Genomic DNA, 21,798 nt, shown 5'->3' on the forward strand with positions numbered 1-21,798 from the left:
ACAACTTTTACTTGTTACTGTAGTAAGTGGATTTGGATGTTACCTGTAACAGAAACCAGGAAGAGCCAGATATCTCAAATATCTCATTAGGTATGACTTAAATGTCTCATTGAATATAACTTTGGGAAACAGGGCTGTTTGCCTTGCTTTCATTTGGATTTTTTGATAGTCCCTTTATTCTAAAGCTACTGACAACATCCTTTGTTTCTGCTGACGCTATGCCCCGTAATGGAGAGGTTACCTGCATTTTGTTCAGATGTTCTGTTTGCAGATAGAAAATGGTCCTGGCTTTATGAAACTGCTGAAGAAGAGTCAAAACAAATTCACAGTGGAAATGAGATAATGAAACTAATGACTTTTTAAAACATGAGAAAGATTTCCAAGAAAATTACTGGAACTTGCTTGAAGAAGGAACAATTACAGCTCAGTTCTACAGGCTTCCTCTGTGTGCGAGGACAAGACATTAGGGCTGGCGTGAACACATGGACAGCCTGGGCAGCTCTCTGAAATGGCAGGCTGGACCAGGCAGCAGAAAAGTCCTCATAGATCAGCTGTTCCTAGTCACTGTCCAGATTCATGGCACAAACCTGCCTTGATTTTTTTAGTTTACATTTACGCTTGCCCAAAAACATTCCCCCAGCCCAAGAACAGCTGCATCATGAGCTCTCCCGTTCTCTGCTGTTCCTAAAAGTGTGGTTTCTATCAGTAGGGAAGAAGGTGTGGATGCTGGGGTATAATAATCTTTGTGTGTGACTAGCCCTACCCAGAATGAAATATGTGCCAGCTACTTCCCTTTTATATATCTATGTATTGTGAAATATCTCTGATTTTTTGTCCAAGCTTCAAAACACCATTTCTAATGCAACTACTAGTGGTGGCACAGTCAGACTTGTCACCTTCTAGCTCAGTAAATATGGTCTTGCTTGTAACAGGCCATAGACTTCCTTTTAAGTTAACAACACAGATTTCCAGATCTGTCCAGGCTTTGTATGGACTTGTCTTGACCAGCCCAGAGATTTGTTTTAGCTTGTAATAGCACTTTCTAATGACTTCATCCCCCATTCCCATGCACCATGTCACTCCACTTTGTAATGCTGAACCCCTCTGTGCCTTGCTGCCCTACAGAAATTTTCACCTGAGCACAGAGCCCATACAATGCATTGAGTTCCCTATACCTTTTAAGAAGCGTTTTTTTGAGGCTGCCTAGCTTTTTGCTACCAGCATGCCTTTAAGTCTCCATACTTGGTCCCTTATATCATGAGCTCATTAAATAGAATGATAATTTCTTTAACTGAGCTATCATATGAGACTACTTACAGAGTGTAACAGCAAATGGGATCCATCTTTCTGTGAGACAGAAAGCAGTTCACCGTGTTTTTCCTTCATCAACCAGTGGGGAACAAGGACTCTTTATTCATGGTCTCCAGCTTCTTCAGTTAAGTAATTAATGCATATGTTTAGGACTAATTTTACTTCCTCATTATAGAAAGTAGAGCTGGAAAGGATCTGTTGGATCAGCTGATGTATCAATCAGCACTAGTGCAAGATTGACCTTTATTTAATAAGGTATTTTAATCAGCTTTCGACTTTTAGTTTTGATGCCTCATTTGGCTCCCTTTAAGAGTATTGTTATTTAGCACATTGGTATAGTATTTCCCTGATAAAATGCTTTATCAGGGCTTAGTCTCAGAATACATACTTTAATAATAATTCCACCACCATTTACCTTTTCTAATTCACCTTTCATTGCTGAACCACAACATACCTTATCCACAAAGTCAGTCTCATTCCTCCCCATTTAAAGAGAAATGGAGAAATCAAATGATAGGTCCAAGCTCAGTAAGAGAGCCAGGAATCAAACTCAGCTATTCTGAACACCACTCCAGGGCTTTTGCCCTACTGCCACTCAATACCAGTAGAGAAATCCAAGTAGCTTCTCACATGCTCGTAAACACAAAAGTAGACCTTTTCAAAAGGAAGACCTGGAAGTGTCTTCTAAGTCTGTATCGAAGAACCTTGACTTCTGGTCTCACTCCCCAGTTTCTTCCCTTCACTTTCTACTAAAACTTCCAAAATACTTTGATTTTCTGCCTGCCCTAGTTTGAGGATGTTCTCTCCTCAAGCTGGATGTTCTCAGACTTCCAGCTCTGATCTCTAACAAGTGTCCTACACAACATACTGTAGACTGCTGTGGAGGAGGGAGCCCAAAAATCCCCTAGCTGGAGCTGTTCTGTATGACAGAATTCAACACACACTGGGCAAGAGAGTGCATGACACTAAGGCACTGCAAAGGAAAGTCCTGGATTTGGATGCAATGACTGTTCACGCAGTTCTTGGATGAAAGTTCATACCTTGGGCATAGATCCTACAGCACTGCTATGAGAATCTTCATCCTGGAGAGATTAAGTTCCCTCTGACACCAAACACAATGAAATCTCCATGTTTATATTTTCTCTTTTAAAAATATTATTTATATAGTTGAAATCACTGGCAAATGGTTGCCATTATCTAAAGAAGGAAATTGTGGGGAAAAATTTTCATTAAAAAATCTGTTAGTTTGGCTTCTAGTTGCAGGTTTCTAGACGAAATATGTCTTGTACTACTTGCCTACTGTTCTTGTACTCAGACCTCCTTGTAGGTTATTGTGGAGGTGACACCTGAAGGAAAATAGGCTGTAATCAAACAAAGACATTAACAGCTGGAGCTAATTGCAGTGATGCTATGATAGATAAGCTTGAAGCTGAAAGAGAACATGTGAGCTCTTCACAGCTGTCATGAGACTTTGCTCTTGGCTGACGTGGCAGAGAATCACGTTCTGAAGCTAGAAATGAGGGCCAGGAATTCCCAACCTGGAACCTATGGCTGTGAGCTTCAAAGAGCCTGATTTTGCCTTTGAAAAGCAGGGTACCTAAATACTTCTCCTCTGAGGCAAGAGCATAAACCTTTTGACATAGTTCCAGATTCCTCTGGCCATCTGCAGCCTGGCAGGTGCATGTGGTGGGCTGTCTATAGCCGTCCATCACAGATCACTCCCAAATGAGTTTCTTCCACGTTTCCCTTCTCAAATGGAAATTCAAGTGGCCAAGTTGGTTCTGAGTTCAGAGTCACCTTAAGTGCTTTGAACATGGAGTCACACACTGAAGCAGCAAGAGGCTGAAGTGGATCTCTCTTGAACTCTTTAGAAAGGGAGGATGGGAGGAGGCTAGCAGACATGAACAGAAATACCAGTCTAAAAAAGGGAAGAGAGTAACAGAAATCCTGCATTTTATTTTTGAAAGTCTTTTCATTTTTGAAAAGTACATGCTAACTGAAATGAAAAGTTGCATACACTGACTTTTTGTGGATCAGGAGGAATCAGGGGATACACAACTTTACAAAAAAGGCACTATATACTTTTATTGGATAGAGAACATGGGTATACAGGGGTATACATGGTGTTCTGACTGGATCTGTACTCTTTATTACTACTGGAGCTGTTGGCCATTCTTTCATGCATTGTAGCTATACACGAAAACTTAAATCAGGTATCAATATTCATACATGTATTCATTTATTTTTGAACAAGTTAGCCTGAATGTTCGTGAGTGTACGCCATGAGAACTACATGATGATAAGCAGGGCTTTGCAATTTCGCAGCAGTTTGCACATGCGTTGTGACCTGAGCTATTTTCCTTTTGAAGAACGACAGCTGACACGCACCCTGTCATGTAGTCCCTCGATGGGACAAGTGCACCGCTAGCCTCCTGTCACTCAGCTTCAGATACCAGGCCTTTTGCAGATGATTTTCTGTTGCAGCAGCAATCATGTGGGTAGGCTATTCCTGTTTACAGAAGACAATTCTCTTGCCAAAGGTGCGCAAATCTCCGTGCAAGACTCTTTTTCTTTTACAGAAAACTGCTTTGTCACCAAGAAACAACTTCCCCTTAGCTTCTGTCTTTAGGGGTTTTTATTCCGCAGTGACTGGAGCTCAGGCAGATGTATGGAGCCAGCCTCCAACAACGTGGCTCAGGCCCTGACAGCACCGCTATGGAGAATAATGAGGGTGTAAGTGTCACCCAACGGGCAAGCCCTGGGTCAGGCATGCTGCGCTGAGCCCTGCAACGAGCTCTCCGCAACGTGGCTGTTGGGAGCGATGTGGTGTAGCCTGAGTCCCTGTGAGTTGCAATCACTGCAAGGTGGATGAATCCTTCAAATCTCCTGTTCAGCTCCCGGCTCTCCTTTTATCTATTTCAGCCTTAGGCTTGTAACTCCAGGAAATCTTTAGTGCAAATTGCTTATCTGAGATGATGTGGGCCCCAAAGATGAGTCAAATGTTAAACATAAACACCTTGTGAAGCTGTTCTGTCCATCAGAAAAGCCACAGCTGTCCACAAAGTGCATCATCTGCCTGCTCTGACTGTTATTACTTAACAGGATAGTTTCTTCTGAATGCTCTTGTATTTATCACACACAATGCAGACCATATTACTACTTTCTACAATAAAAGTAATTGCCTTGCACTCTCAATTTCATTTGGAAACTTCTCATTTGGTCTCTTCACCCTTTGGCCAGAACTTTAATTTTATGTCATTAAGACATTACAGTTCAAAATGTTAAATTATGTCATTACACAACACATCAAGGTTTATGCCTGTTGCGGATGGCTTGCTGAAAATGTCGGTGATGAAGCTTAAAGCTAAGGTAAATTATGACTATTTTTGTTATCACCCTGCATTCCATGAGTTTAATAACATGCAGGCCTTTAAGTCATTACCATTAGTTCCTATAAATTAAAGAAAACCATGTAATACTGTTCTCTCCCCTCTTTTTGCTAATGGCATAAACATAATGTGAAAGTCTTTTTAGAAATATCTTTTTTTTTTTTCTACAAAAGGCAGTTTTCTAAATGAAAAAGGTATGGATTTTTGTGTAAAATTTGCATGATTAGGAAACTTCATTAAATAGACTATAACCTGGAGAAAGTCTGCTAACCTTGAGTTATATTTCTCAGATGTGGAACCCACATGGTAGTTTACTCTCACACTTAAGCCAATAAATGAATAAGCACTATTTTTATCATGTAGTAAAAAAGAAAACTTTCTTGTATGGAAAAAATACAGCCGTCTTCTCCCATGAATAATTTTAACAGTTAAATTCCTTCCTTAGGAGCACGCATTAACCTATGTAAATACACAGAACTGTAGTCACCAAAAGCATAGAGCAGGTGGACAATTCAGCATGGTAAGTCTACAGAGAAGTACAGCTTGTTCTTTTTCTGTCATCTTCACACCTTTTTACCATCTTGTTGTGTTTCATATACTTTTAACTGTTTCCTTGTCACCAATGCTCAGAAACAGCTGTGGTGCCAGGTACTCGCAGAGCCACCGCAGATTCTCATTAATGAGCCTGTGGGAGCTGATCTGCAATGAAGTCTCCAGACAGAACTGTTACCTGATGAAGAAAACAGGTGCTCAGCTGTCTGATCATTGCCTAATAATTTCTTGTTCTTGAAGGTTTTTCCACATAAATGAACAGTTGTGACTGTTATATTTAATTTACTGTCTCTTCCCGTCCGCTGAGCTACCGCATAATGTTATCTACATGCGTGGGGCAAACCCCCTGCAGCAGAGAAGAACTGACAGGGCAAGCGGAGGTTCCTCTCGGGTACAGTGTTGTTTGCTCCCCAGGTGCATTCTCCCAAAAAGCCATGATGGAACCATGACTGTCCCTTAAGGGGACACCTCGCTTAACACAGGCTATGGGATGTCCACGCCTGCGACCAGAGGACATCACCACCAACAAGGGGAAGGAGTCACTGAGGTCCCACCCAATGGACAGCCCTGACCATCCGGCCACGTTTTTTGCCCCTTGGAAGACAGCAGCAGCACAGGGACTCCTCCTTGAGAAAGGGATGCTCCTCATCCATACCTGCTAATCTATACGCAGGAGCCAGCACAAGCCTGGAGGCAGACCTCATGTAGATGAGGAGGGGGAAGAAGGGATGAGGAGGTGTTTAATATTCATGGCTACTTGTTATGAGGACTTTGACTTCACATTTTAAGAGTAGCTTGGGAGACTGAGGGTGGTATTGTTTATATCTTTAGTCTTATCTTCTTGTCTCTATGGGAGGCATGCTAGTGATATTTGCATATTTCAGTATTTTCACATCCTGACCATTTCCAAGAGACACATGGATACTTTGCATGTGGACTGATGCTGATGAGTAGTTCTCCAGTATCTCTCAACCTGAAAGGGGACAAGGGGACATAGTTTATGGGGTAAGTGTCAAAGCCCTCATGTATGTGTGGCGCGTGCCAAGGGTACAGACAGGAGGTTGTTTGGTGCCAATTCAAGGACAAGTGTTGGCCCTAATGTCCTACCAGCTGCTTCACTGTTATGGTGTAAGTCATCAACACCCCCTGTAACCACAGACCACTGCCCCAAACCGGTCACCTGAGCATGCAGCCAGTGACTGCCAGGATTACAAAACCTGCCTCACAATCCTGGCCATATGAACCCAAAATCTTCCTCCTAAACACTGTTAAATAACTTCTAGCTGCAAAAATGCATGAGTACTACCTACACATCCCAGTGCCTGCTTCAGAGTGCAGCCTTTTTGGCAGAAACCTCTCCTTGATCTGCAGGAACCATGCCGCAGAGCCCGGCTCCATCAGCTCAGTGTTGGGGATGGCAAGCTGCAGCCTGTCTTGTACAGAGATCAGAGACCACTGGAGGGAATTAAGCGCTCGTGCCTTGTCTCAGTAGGATATTTGCTCACTAGGATGCAGACAGGGTTTCCTGGCATCCAAAAGGTCAGAAGAAGGACTGATCTTTGGCCAGCAAAGTGGAGAGCTGGTGGTCTGCTAGCACTGGTACTTGCCACGTCCCCGCCACTGATGGGGGTGGTGGTGTCCACCCATGCCTCCGCTGTGCTCTCCTGGGACTCTGCCAGGGCTGTGGCTGTGCCTGGTGGCAACACATCCAGGTGGAGAAATGACGGGGGGCTGCAGGGGGATTTAGACTTCGCTGTTGTTGCTTAGCAGAAGCTTTTTGCGACAGGGGGGAGAAGATGTCCTTTTTAGAAGACAAATTGCCTTTTTTTCTTTTAATTTGAAAGACAGTTTAAAAAGTGGTGAATATTAGGCTCGACTGTGAAGGACAAAGTGGGGTGGGTCCCTTTTTGTTGAGTTCTCGTTTGCTTTGAAGCTGGTGGTGTGGTACATTTCTGTGCTTAATCCAAGGAAAATGAGCTGCTGAATGATTTTGTCCGACATGCTGAGGACCAAATGTTCTGGCAGGAGCTTGTGCCAGCAACGTGAGAGGTGATGAGCCTTCAGATGCTGTTCTTTGCTCATAAGGTGCCAAAACAGATGAGGTTCTTTGATACAAGTAGTTGTAGGGTTCATGAGCTCTGTATGCTATAGACAAATCAGACACAGTACTGATGCCAAAAGCACTTGTGGCATAGCTGTGAATGCTATTTTGATAAGTATTTTAATTTTCAAATGCAGATGAATATTAACCTTACAGAAAAGGGCCACAGGGACAGTCCTTGAAACTGAGGCCCTCAGTTTACCTGCAGAACAGATGTACACATGCAATTGCAAGCAACATACACTTCCTTTAACCTACAACATTAGTAGGCTCTAACGAGGTCTGGAATCGCATGTGAAGTTCAACCTTCAAGTCCATTTATCTTTGGGCTGAGTGTGCTGACTGTCTGCAATTCAGCAAGCTGGGGCCAGTGTGCTGGTGCTTTCAGCTCTATGGATAATGGTCCTTCTGGAGCAGGACTGAGACATGCTGCCAAACAGCTTTTGATTTCCAATCCAGTGGTGAAGGGCTCCTAATATCTTTGCTATTATTAGAAGCAACCTACAAAATTACAAAGGTGGTGGATGAGCTGAATGCAGAATCCTGCGCTAGGGGACATGGTGAAAATAGGAGGGGATCAATGTGAAACAGATAAAAGAAGGTACTTCTTTAGCAGTCAGTAGTGAGCTTCAGGAACTCGCTGCTATGCAGTGCTGTAGAAGCCAACAGTATCAGCAGGTTCAGAAGGGATTAGACAGATCCAAGGACAACAGGCCCATTAAAAAGACAAGGCAGGGACATACCCTCTGTGGTATCTGTCACATCAGATACACAGCTGTGGGTGCTGGGGAAGTACGAGGGGAAGGGGCTGCAGAAATCAGCCAGGCTTCACACACTTGCCAAACAGCATCTCTCCTCTTGCAACTGCATGATAAAAACTACCGCACTGAGCCAGTTTCATGTTCTTAATCTAGAAATGTGTTTTATCCCCAGCCCACTGCATGAATATTCAGTTTACTACAGCATCCTAGATTCCTGTGAGCTGACTAATGAGTTCAAAGCAACACAATCAAACAAGAACCAGGATTCTTCTTCATTCCTGGCTCTGATCCTTAGTCCACCGGTGCCTTGCTGTATAGGTGGTCCCATTACACAGCTCATTACCAATCTCCGAAGCCAACACTCCCTCCTCACTGTGTACTGTGCTAACACAGATAGTGGAATGCCGTATTACAGCCATTCATATTACAATGCAAAATCTTAAAGGAACCAAATGAACAAATCTTCCATGGGGTACAGAAAAAGATGGAGATAGTGAAACTTACATGCTAATGAAGTAATGTACAAGTGGGTAACACAAACCCATCCCATCTACAGCTCTAAAAACTGTTAAGGATAAGTCATGCATAGTGCAGCAATTATGGCAATTTCAAGCTTTCTTAGATTTTTGAGGCTGAAAAGCAAAACTTCCTCTTCCCCTTACATTTCCTCTTTCCCAGCAACTTAGGAAGTAAGCCCGCATGCCAACTTTTAAGCATAAAATAAAATTAAACCGATCATTGTTTTTATGCAATTGCCCTTGAGGCCACCCAATAATAGCGTTTCTAAAGCAGTCCTACCTTTGTTTTCCAACTTGAGCTCCTCTGCTAGCAAGCTGTCTTGTCTGTTGCCAAGCACAAATGCCAGAAATGAGAGGATCAGGGCATCCAAGATTCCAATAATTGCCAGGATATATGCCCAGCGGACTGAACAAGCCCCCAGCGTGTACTTGTCTGTCTTTTCACCACACATCCGTTTTACCTCATCTGAATCCCAGCCATCAGGAAAAATCATACAACCCAGGACGAGACAGGCAGCTTGGAGAAAAAAAGAAAAGGAGAACAATGGGATAATGAGACCAAACTTTCGTTTTGATGAGAACCTACACAGTTATCATTAAAGCAACACACTTTTCCATCCTGAGCTTCAAAGCTAGGTTACTTAAAAACATGTCACAGAATTATATGCTGTGATTAAGTATTTAATACAAAAACCTAAGATACAACATCAGTTGTGCACCTTGCTTAAAAAAAGAAGTTACATCCTGAATCCCTGGTCAGTTTTTGTACCAGTACAATCACATTTTCCTGGTGAGACTGATTTCTTCATTGTACTATGAAAGGCTCACACAAAACAAAAAGGGAAAATGATTAATAACCTGGATATTCAAAAAAACCACCGAATTACTGTCAAATGGTCAGGCAAACAAACCAGAGAAAAATAGAGGGAAAAAACTACCTATCATTTCTGGTAATCTAAGTGCTTGTAACACGCATAGGTAATAGCAAGGGTTTTTTCTGTCAGTTGGCAGTACACCTTTAACTGTAATATGTTTTATGCATAAGGTTTGTACTCCTCAAAAACAAAAGTAATGACATTGTTCTGCAAGGAAAAATAAGCTGTCAACTTCTGATCCGGTTTACCTGAGAAATCACCACATGACATCTCAAACACGAAAAAGTACTGATCCTTTTAACACCAAGAAAGATGAAAAGCCTCTACCCACATGGAAAGCTAGCTGACATCAACCACCAGCCGCTCTGGGTAGGGGCAGCTGTACCGTGGGGGATACAGAGGCAAAGGGTGAGTACTCGGGTCCTCATCCATCAGCCTGGGTGACTGTTAAAAGGCTGAACTTCATTTTTAGGTAGCAGAAATTTGCTTTGACCATTGGTTACCAGGGAAACTGCCCTGCTGTGGGATAGCAGGTAGTGTCATGGGCCAATGTGGCTCTTGTGGAGCAGGCAAAATAGTGTGACAAGTTTGTTTTTTCAAAAGTAATGTGCTCCATCACCTGAAGCAGACTCAATCTCGCCCACTGGCCAGCAGTAGCTGTGACGTCCCCTGCTTGGATGGTGCCGGGGTGAGGGCTGAGCATGCACGGCTACCTGTGCCTGGCCACCCACACCTTGCGTGGGACATGTGCGCTCCCGGGAAAGGAGACCTCAAGCATGGTCCTGCTGGGCTCCACGGCATGGTCACAGCCCTTGCCCCAGCATCTTACCAGCCTGGGTTTGGCCACAGCCTTGGGCTGGCACAGGACTTGCTGTTCAGACACATGTCCTGTGGTCACTGGGGAGCAGCCTTCTTGGAGGTTGTTTACCCCTCTTCCTACCGGAGCATGTGCCTTGCAGTGGAGGGTACCATGACAGGGATGCAGCAGCAGGGCTTCTGCCCCGAGAGGATACGATATGTCCTGAGGTGGTGATACATCATTACAGAAACACACAAAAAAGAAAACACATATGCTGAATCTTCACTAACATGGTCTCTCCCCACCGAGTCACTAGCTGAGAAAATCCACGGGCTGAGAAAACATGCCAATATGCCCGTCTCATAGGACTGGACCAAATGTACTTCTGCGTAGGACCTGGCTTCCCACTGCCCGCAGGGACTGTCACCGGGCACAGCTGAAGGAGTGCAGCAAAGGCATGACTTGTACCTTGTCGGTTGCTTTTGGACAATGTCTTTCCCTGGGAAACCCCATGCGGATTGGCTCTGCTGTGAATGGGGTGATGGACCAGGTGGTCTCCAGAGGTCCTGTCCACCCTGAACTGATTTTTGGCAGGGAGGCAGCACGTTGGTAACGGGGGACAGAGCAGTTGGGTACTCACGGCGCATTTCCTAGCAGAGCAAGGGGAATAGCGCACGGATACGCTTAACTGCAGCCCTTGGTCATGCTGACAAACTCGTGAGCTTCACTGAAGCAAACAACGTGAGTGCAGCCAGCACAACAGCATAGGGGCATCTTCAGTAGGGGAGGATAAGATATAAAAGTTAAGTAAAATAAGAAAAATCTAAAAATAAAGATTATACTGAATGGGTTCATTCCTCAGTTTTTATTGCATTTAGGAGAATCAGAAAATCCATATGCTTTCAGTAATTGTCTGTACTGTCTTTTCTAACTTGGAAACAAGCATATTTCCAGCATTAGCCCTTCTTTCTTAGTATTGCTGATGAGATACAATGGATCCTAAACCATCTATTATAAGACTTAATGTTATATTGGTGCACTGTGCTCTAAACTGCAAGTATATGTGCTAATTGAAAAGAATACACTGTGTGTCTTTCAGCCTTTTAAACGGTTGCTGAACCAGACCGCTGTTTGGAAAACATAGTTTAAACACAGAGTAGCTTGTGCAACCAACAGCTGCCGTCGCTTTGGGAATTGCAACAAGTTCTTGTCTCTTCTGGACAAGCATAAGCACTGTCATTTTACATACCTCTAATGCCCACAAAATAAAAACACATCTGCACTGAATCAATATGATGAAATACTGGAAAAGAGATGTGAAAACAGAGCTCAGGAATGGTATTTTCCTTCTGACAGCTACACAATTGCTGTAGACAAAGCCATGAAAGCATGTCTGCAGAAAGCATCTGACATAGAATAAAACCTGTGCCTAAGGCATTTGACAAATTCTTCCTGAGCAGTTCGTTTGTGTGAAAATATAACACCTTATAATACTTTCAAGGACAATTAGGCTTAGAAACAAGGACAAATTGTAATTGCCTATTGCCTGCCTTAACTCATTTACACAATTTCATAAGATCTTCCAAAGGTTTTAGAGACAAACTGTACAATAATTTTCTTTCTTGAGCTGGTTATGCATGCTTCCAGAAAGATTATTTCTTGCAGCCAACACATAAGCATTGCCCTCACAGTTGTGAGGGATTTCATTGAAACAATGCGTCAAATCTCCATACTTCTAGTGTTGGTGAAAATATCTGCATTTACCCAGGCAAATGTTGACAAATGTTTACTATATAACAGCAACTACCAAAGCCAGTTTACTTTTACTAATCATCCTCAAAATGAGAGGAAGCTTAATGCTTAGTTAATGATCAACAGACGTGGGATTTTTCTGCTAAAGTGCAAGAATAATTAGCAAATACCAACATCTCTGTGGTTTTTTATTACATAGCACATCAGACATATGTTCTTAGCACTTCCTAAAAATAATTTAACTTTGTTCTTTTCCGCCTAGGTAATTAAAAATACGGGCCCTTATCTCAGGAACTCAGTGCACAGCTTCGCAGCTGAGTTCCTCAGATTTCCAATTAACTCATCTTTCCTGAATTCTGTTCCTGCATGCTTTGATATACTTGCTTAACTTTCTGGAGTCATTCTGTCGATTGCAGTTGGACTTCTCTTGGTAATAAGACACACAGGTAAATGGTGGCTGGACTAGATCCCTTTGCATAAAGGCAGATATCAAAGAGAGGATATTATTATCATCTCCTTTGCCTACACAGTTTACATGCTTTTTACTAGATGTCTGCTTGGTCAACACCTTCAGATGCAGGAATCACACCTTACCTGTAATGGTTAAGACAAGTAAGATTAGTCAACCTCGAGTCTTCACTTGCTGAGGGAATATTTTGCACTGAATGCTTTTAAGAATACAGACTTCCTCAATAATGTGAAACAGGTAATGATTCATTTATCAGCTACAAGATCGAAAAGACAGGTATAAAATCCACCTACAGATCTACTTTGTATTGCTAGAAATTTTTACATTTTCATCCTTCTAAAGAGGATCAGAAGATTTTTCTCTAGAGGGAAATTACTTTCAGTTTTGTACAAATTTGACAAATGGAAACCATTTTATGCAATTTCAGTGAAACTGTTAAGAGATGATTTTATAACACAGACATGGGTCCCGTATCTTTGTCTAAACTTCCACTGTCTCTAATGGCAATATGACCGAAATGGAAATGCAACAAAGGCTACTACTGTTTTACTACTATCCAGTTCTAATAAATTCAGAAACTTTTGGATTTGGAAAGCTCACCTATTGAATGAAAAGACTTAAATCATCAGTTCCTACAGACTTTTTGATTCAAGTAAGAAAAAAGTTAAATCTATATTGGTTGAAGGCAGTCTTCTGTGTGTGAGCTGAATACATCGGATTAGCACCATCTTCCTGAGCCTGCAGACAGCCCAGCCTAGGACCTCTGTAGCTAATCAAGAGCTTTCATGAGAAGCAGCAGGGGGAAATTCATAAACGACTGATTAGTGCCACTGACGCCATTCAGAACTATTTGGGCAACTGTAAAATTTAGAAGAATCATATCCACATCGTTTTCCCTTTGGTTGCTTGAGAAAGCTCCTGGCAGGAATAGTGCCTTTGTAACGATGGCCCTGGGCTTCCTCCAGTCCTTCCTCTAATTTTCTTACAAGACGTGAGGTAACAAATTGTTTCTCCTACATATTGGAGTCTGGTGAAGCTTTTCAAGGTTTTAAAAAATAATTAATGAAAATAGTTTAATCTGCCTGATACACATTTACTTCTCTTCTTAAAAGCTTCTTTCTCATATGAACAGCTAACAGAAACTGTCATATGGTTTTCCTTTACGGCTCTGAGTGACAAGACAGATTATTCATACTAAGAGAGGGAGTCCAGGATTTTACCTCCTGGGACGAAAGGATGCAGACATGACACACTCAGAGATTGAAAACAGACACTGAATTGTTTCTCGCATTGATATACTTGTGACTCTGACCAAGCTAATATTATCACAGCCCCTGCCCTGTGCATGAGCTCAAATGGTAATTAGCAAGCAAGTAGTTCATGATCCTATGGTTGTGCCAAATATGGTGACAGATTAGTATTATATCATTGCATGGAATGAGGTTTTATTTATAAAAAGGCTGACTGTTATACAGGAAACCAGTGCTGAGAAAATTCCCACTGGCAGGACTCCTCTCTCATCTTCATTCTTTTCCTGACAACATACCCAATTTGCTTGCATGTAGAGTATGATGATGGCAAGTTTCCTGATAAAAGAGTCAAAAAAATCAAATGGAAATTACACTGACCAGCTATTTTCTTTCCATACCCACACATGCAAGAGCCTCCAAGCCTCCATGGTTCCAAAAACTGAGAGGTTCTTTGTTTTCAGATTTTTTTTTTCTAAATGGTATCTACAAAAACAGCAACCCAGTAAACTCCAAGAAATTGAATAGAGTTTTTGCCAGCTCTGTTGGTGGAGTGAACTTCTATGACAGAGCAAAATGAAAGGTGAGGACTCTGGCAGGGAACATTCATGAGGACTACAGTCTTTCAGGAGCTTGTACCTGGGAAAGAAAGAAAGGGTGAGGGGAGGTGTTTGAAGACACAGGGTCAAATACAGTCCTAAGTGAACACAGAGGCTGCACATCCATGCAGCTGAGATTGCCTTGAGTGATATGGACTGTACTAATGAGTGGGATAATAATTCTCTGTGTTCACACTTGTGTTCTGGCTTGGAGCAAATGTGCAATTTTGAAGCAAATCCCCTGATTCTCTCCATTTACTGATTCCATTCACAGAAACAGTTCTGGTGCATGTAAAACAGATTATTTTTGGAGAAGCTTAGAAGTTCCTTTCCAAAAGTTCTTCAGTGCTGGATGGGAACCTTAAAATTCTGACTCAATGTGTGGGCTTCATCACCACAAAACCTGTGCCTAGGAGAAGGCTCTTGAACCATGCAGAGCTGCCTTAACACCTGAAATGGTTCTTGTGCAATACAGAGAGGCAAATGCCATATAAGACTTCTTATTTGCTGCTTTGTTCGAAGACTGCCAGATCCAGTCTTCAGCTTTGGAGAGGTTCTTCAGAGAGGTGCCAACTGGCTCCCCAAGGAGATGACACAGCCTGTTAATTTGTGCCATAAGCAGACTGAAAGTTCCTCTGGCAGCAGGATATCTTGGTGGTGCTCATACAGGGCTGCTAACCACGATTGCCGTTGGGTATGAGATAGCCAGTGAGAAAAGTGCCATGAAATTCAAGATTCAAGGGCAGTGTTCTTAGAGAGCTGGAATGATAAAATCATATCTGGACTTCTGTGCTCTGGGCTCCCATGTGGGACAAGGGAGGTGCCCTGTGGAATTACTCCAGGACACTGATGTGCCATTTTCATCTAAGTGACATGGACAAAAGCAGACCTTCCTAGAGAGGCCCAAAGATGCTCCCCCGCCGCCCCCCAAGTGAAGGAGCAAAGGTCTGTGGGTTAATTTTCCTTCAGAAAGCTTCAAACAACATGTATAATGGGGGCATTTGGTCCAGGAGACAAGACCATTTCACATTTGAAGTAAAACCCTAGAACAATATATGATGAGGATGTAAGAGGCTTCAGCAGTAACTACTTTAATCTACTTATTCTCTTATTTTGCATCATCTTACCTGGTAATATAGAAAGCCTGAACCTCTCCACAGGTTTACGAACATTTATAGACAGTGCTATGGGGGAGAAAAAGGAGGAGAACCTCCCACTGCATTCCTGTGATAAAATAAAAGACATGACACAATTATGGCCACTTGAGTTATTAGGACACTGACTTTTTGATGCCAAATCTGATAAGAATATATATACATACATATCAAAAGATATGTGTATTATTTCCCATGCTGATTTTAAGAAAAGGAAGAAAGAAGACTAAATATTCAGTGACTGGACAGCAAAGTGAGAGAAAATAATATTGTGAAAAGCATTAGTGAGGTAGGTGCTACAGTCAGGGAGAGAAGACTCACCATAACCTGGCTGAGTTGACAGATAACTGAGGTATTTTGATGCCTGCTAGTTACGCTTAGACAGCAAAATGGAAGAATTTGATCGGCTGTTGCAAGATGTGAAGCTGGATAACAGAAATGTTACATGTGAGGAATGTGTTAAGCTGTAAATATGTAGAAAAGAATAGCAAAGATAGTGCCATCTACTTCAGTTAAGATCACTTGGGGTAATAACTGTAAGAGAAATTTTACTGCACTAAGGGAGCCTGTTTTAGACCTCAAGTGTTGGATTCATGTATGGATAGAGTTTTCTTTGATATGATAGAGACAGAAATTCTGTGAGGGGTTGTATCATCATGGGAGCATTTAACTCCCAAGTTTTGATCATTAGCCACGATAGTTAAACTTTGAGATTAATGCAGTTCTATGAATAATTTAGTCAGTACAACAACTATCTTAGCTTGAGCATAAAGATAATGTAAGAGTATAATAGAATTTTATGTGCGTGTGGCAGGTGACTCACAAGGTGCATCCCAATGACTCCTTGCAAAAGATCACAACTGCTGCTGTTCCAACCACAGCCACATGCAGTAGCTATTTATAGTGCCTTGTCCAGAAAAAATATGGAAACCGGGGACTATTAATGGATGCAGGCCTAATCACCATGTGGGCAAAAAATCCCAAGAAATGTCATGATAACGAATCGCTAACAGCTACAGCAGAGGTAGATGACTAACTGATGAAAAATAGGTAAACTGAAATTGTATACGACAAGAGATAAAAATACTTCTTTACAATGCAGCAGGTATGGGAGATGGTACAGCTAGAAGCCTACAGGAAAGTATGTGTCAAAAGTTACATTTACACTGTTTCGCCTCCCACTGGCCCTGGGATCTAATAATTTTTTTCTTCTGATTTTTCTGTTTAAAGTGTCTAAAATAACATGAAAACTGTGTCACAGCCCACCAGAGTTTTTCTAACATGTCTTTGTATCACAGAATGTGTGTTACAAGCTCTGTGTGTCAGCTGGAGGTCCATGCCCAGAGATCACAGGAATGACAAAGGTGCTTGCAAACGCATGTGGCCAGAGGCCACAACCTGGGAGTCAACTGTCATGAAGCCAGGTTGTTTGACAATGTAGAGATATCCAAAAGCCACTTTTCTCAGATGCTAGAGTCTCCTGAAAAAGAACTGACTTGGGGGTACTGGTGGATGAAAAGCTGGACATGAGCCAACAATGTGTGCTTGTGGCCCAGAAAGCCAACCGTATCCTGGGCTGCATCACAAGGAGCATGGCCAGCAGGTCGAAGGAGGTGATTCTGCCCCTCTACTCCACTCTTGTGAGACCCCACCTGCAGTACTGTGTCCAGCTCCTGAGTCCTCAGCACAGGAAGGACATGGACCTGTTGGAGCAAGTCCAGAGGAGGGCCACAAAAATGATCAGGGGGCTGGAACACCTCTGCTATGAGGAAAGGCTGAGAGAGCTGGGGTTGTTCAGCCTGGAGAAGAGAAGGCTCCAGGGAGACCTTATTGTGGCCTTTCAGTACTTAAAGGGGGCTTATAAGAAAGATGGGGACAGACTTCTTAGCAGGGCCTGTTGCAATAGGACAAGGGGTAATGGTTTTAAACTAAAAGAGGGTAGATTCAGACTAGAGAGAAGGAAGAGATTTTTTATGATGAGGGTGGTGAAACACTGGAACAGGTTGCCCAGAGAGGTGGTAGATGCCCCATCCCTGGAAGTGTTCAAGGCCAGGCTGGATGGGGCTCTGAGCAACCTGATCTGGTTGTAGATGACCCTGCCAATTGCAGGGAGGATGGACTAGATGGCCTTTAAAGGTCCCTTCCATCCCAAAGCATTCTATGATTCTTTGATTCTAAGATTGTAAGTAATGAAGGAACTACTTGTTTATATTGCATCTTTGTTTTTTGTCAGATCACAGCCGTCTAATACAATTTTGGCTCGGCTTTGCTTGGTAACAAAACTTACTATTGGAAGTGTTTATTTTGAATGCTGTCACAGAGGAGTGTTACAGCTTTCTAATTTAATGTTAACTTCTCTTTGTAGAACCTGGTCTTTAGCCAAACCATATCAAACCACAGCATACTGAAATGTACTAGATTTAATTAATGAATAAACTCAATATAAATACAGTGTAGGCTACAGCAGACAGACTGGAGAATAGGTGCTATTATGAATGGCATTAGCTAGACATCGCTTGAGATTTATACAGCTGACATTTCATCACAAGTTACTGATCCAAGTAGTGAAGCTATTTTAAACATGGGTTTCATAAAGAGAAGGAAGAGCTGAAAATAATCTTACCTTCAGTGACCATGAGTCAATTCAATTTAAATAAATTGAGAATATGAATAAAAATGATCCTGAAACTCGGTTTAAAAAAATTCTTATTTCAGAGGGGCAAACTTTGATAAGTTAAAGAAACTAGCTAACAAGTTAACTAGACTTGAAGAGGTCCATACTTAATTGTGGGGAATGCCTTGAATTTCTTTCAGATAAAAATGTAAATTTTCTGAATTATCTTAACAAGGTGAATAATATTTCAGGGGTACTTTCAGCTCTGTCTGAATGAGTAGCAAACTGTTTCCTTCTACCGTCATTACCTATCCCCCCCAAAAACCTTGGAAAAAGGAAAGAAATGTGAGCAGAGATGTTAGAAATTATAGGAAAAGGGACTAGTTAGCAAAGAAAGACACATTTTGGAGGTTAGATAATGCAGGTCTAAAAGACAGCTTTCTGAAAGTCAAGCTGTGCTAAATCTTTCAAAAGAAATTGAAACAAAAAGTCAAATAATCTTCAATTAAATTAACAAAGAAAGAAGAAGAAAAGCAGACATAGAGTGAGGCTGGGGCTAGGACCTAATTCTTTGCCTCATTTCTCAGCGAGGAGGACGACAGAGAACAGGAGGACAGTGCCCTGACAGCTGGGCACAAGCACTCGGAAACGGGAGCTCCTGCCTCCAAGGCCATAGCAAACCTAAAATGATCATAATGGGCTCAAGCTGGAGGAATGGACCCTCCAACCCCAAATACTGAAACAACCAACACATTAAACTGCAAAGCTGGTAGGAAGATTTTTTTAAAACAAATTTATTGTTGAGATACTGGAGAACAGCATATGTGCGATCTAATTTTTAGAAAAAACAAAACAAAATTGAGAATTGAAAAGTAATTGGAGCAAACACTCACCCATCAGTTTCACCTCAGTTCTTTGAATAATTATTGAAGGAAAGAATAATTAAAGACATGGAAACAAATACAAAGTGGGGTGATGTTTGCATGGTTCTATCCGTCAGCTAGGAAGCAGTGACTTTATAAAAGAAAGCTAAGTGACACGCTCCTCAGAAAGCATTTAATACTGTGTCATATAGAAACATTAACCTGGAGAATACAGAGATTAGCATGAAAATTTAAGGTGCTTATGGTACTTGTTCATGGGGAGCTGACATTTTTTGTTTGAAGGGAAAGTCTCGAGCTGTTGTGAGGATACATTGGGTACCTAAAGGATCAGCCTGGGTGTCAATCATTTAGTGTTTTCATTAGGAGCTTTGGCAAGAATAGAGGTTTGGTAGTAAAATCCACTGATGGGAGGCACTATCAATGCAGAAGACTATTGGGACAAATGGTAAAGAAGAGAAAACATAAGAGTATATTGATCAGCTCTTGGAGGACCATGAGTCACCAGTAAAATGCACCCATGAAAAAGGTAAACATGAGCATTGGCAGTACCAGGGAAAGTTTTTTCAGCATAATGTAAGCACTAGAGCCATCTGGTGCTGGTGGTTTCTAAACTTTAGAAGAGTGATGTTTGGAACAACCAGTTAATCAGAGCAAGATTATTTTAAGATGTAATGCGGTACTTTAGGAGAGGTATTGCATGATGCTGTAACTGCCCATGATAAGGGGACTAGATTTGATGATTTAGTAAGTCTTTTCCAGGCCTATGTTCTTATGAGGAGGCTGAGAGATAAACATCTTTGAAATTAATAAAGAAGGCTATCTAAGGGGAATAGCAGCCAAAGAATTAGGAGCTAGATGGAACTACAGAAAACTAAGATCAAAAATAGTGTTGTCTATATCAAACTGAGATGAAAATCTAGCAAAATAAATGGGGGTAAGTGGCAAAGAAGGAGCTCGCTATTGGGCTCTCTCACTGTGGTCTTTACTATAATTTGCCCTTTTCCTTCTTTATTAAAGGTTTGAAAATGTGTTGGCAAAGCAAGAGGGGAGGCATAAAGTGATTTTCTTTTTTTGCAGGTCCTCATCCAAGCTGTCCTGACTTCCCTGCCAAACATCAAGCAACTACAACAGCCTGGTTTTGTACTTGGGAAGTGCGTGCCTCCAGCTTGTTTCTGAAGCTACCGCAATTGCAAGAAAATCTAAACGTGCTGGTGAGTGGGGAAGCCTGGGAGTGCACCAGCCACCATTTTCAGGATAAACATGGCAAAGTTCTGCAGGCTTCTGAGGTGCAAGCAAGATGCAGAAGCAAGAGATATTAATAAAAAAATGGAATTTCTATAACTAAGTCTATAGTAAAGTCCATAATAAATACCACTGTTTCAGTCTTTTGCTCCTGAAAACTAACAGCTTCACAGCCAGTAAGTACTCACTTGCAACAAAGGAAGCAAAAACCTCTAAAAAACCATGTAGCATTGCCTAGAAAATAGATCTGCATGCCTTATGGTGCTGGTGCACTGAAGAATTTTATGATTGCTCTGTATAACCACAAAAGAATGGATCCCAGAGAGGGGAAAGAGCTATTTAACTGGAAGGGCAGTCTTGGCACCTGAACAAATGGATATAAACTGTCCAGGAATACATTTAGGCTGTAAAGTAGAAGGCAGTTTTGAATTGTTGGGGGAGAGGTTCTGGCACAAACTCAGTAGCTGTAGCCAGGCCGGAAAGTTTTAAGTTGTCCAAGCTGATGCTGTTAAATAGTTATTAAAGATGGAGTTTGATCAGTGTATTAAAAAATTAGTAGGATGAGGCTAAATTCAGCTACTTTGGGCCTTTAAGATAACTGCAAGAACTTAAAGGTCTTACACTATGTATCTCCAGACCTCAGAAACCCGTGATCATCACTTTTCTCAGCATATGAGCTTTGCAGGGGCTGCAGAGCCGGACACAAGGACAACGCAAACAGCACCCATTTGAGCCTTAGGACAGGAGCAGCACTGAAGGCAAACTCCAGGCTTGAACACTATGGCTATTTTGCTGAAAAGCTTCAGATTTATTTTCCTTTGACCATAGATTTAGCAAAACTCTCTACTTGGATAAACCCTGCCCTGTATTGTAGTCAGCAAAGCCTCTTGCTGACTGTTTTTCCTCCTATGGTTACACTCTCTGAAACCAGTTCAGCTTACGCTGTGTAACCATTGAGTTCACAACCAGCAAGGCTTTCTTATACTGTTAGCGAACTCCATCCACACTACTGCAACCCTCAACTGCAGGGGTTTGTCTGCGCCTCACCTGGTATCTGCCATGGAGCACACTAACAGCAATAGCATATTAGTAATGAATTAAAGAATCAGCCCCCACAGACTACTGCTTCAGAGAAACATCTGGTATGATGTCCTGGTCACATTTACAGTTTCATTTACATGACCACTTAAGGGTATTTGACAGTCAGAATTAGAAATGATTGGGAAAATGGGGCAACTCACCCATCCAGTACATGAAATAGCATGGGTCAGCGGTCAACAACTGAGTGAGCAATTTCAAGATAGCCATCAAGAATTCAACTAATTGTTACTTGACCTCCGCTTCGCTGGCTGTCATGCCATGAAAGGAACACGAACGATAAAAACACTTGCAAGAGGAAATGAAATAAAAGCGGGGGGGGGGGGGGGGGGGAGTTTTCTTAAATGTGCTGAGCCTCTCTTCCATCTTTGCGGGCCCTCACGGTGCTGGCACAGAATGCTGACTCAGCATACTGGGTGGCAGACGGGGAGCA

At 42.1% G+C, this 21,798-nt stretch overlaps 1 protein-coding gene across 1 annotated transcript in view; it reads right to left on the bottom strand.

Moving 5' to 3' along the window:
• Window positions 1–6,220: 6,220 nt before the first annotated feature.
• Window positions 6,221–21,798, bottom strand: part of LHFPL3 (LHFPL tetraspan subfamily member 3) — a gene marked incomplete at both ends in the record, with an annotated part of 183,617 nt that continues 168,039 nt past the window's right edge. The window contains 2 exons of the mRNA XM_082310226.1: window positions 6,221–6,225; window positions 8,913–9,149. Coding sequence (XP_082166352.1) covers window positions 6,221–6,225; window positions 8,913–9,149 — 242 coding nt within the window. The remainder of the gene's footprint in view (window positions 6,226–8,912; window positions 9,150–21,798) is intronic.

Source organism: Platalea leucorodia (assembly GCF_965183815.1).
Source record: "Platalea leucorodia genome assembly, chromosome: 4".
In the NCBI taxonomy this organism is placed as follows: Eukaryota; Metazoa; Chordata; class Aves; order Pelecaniformes; family Threskiornithidae; genus Platalea; species Platalea leucorodia.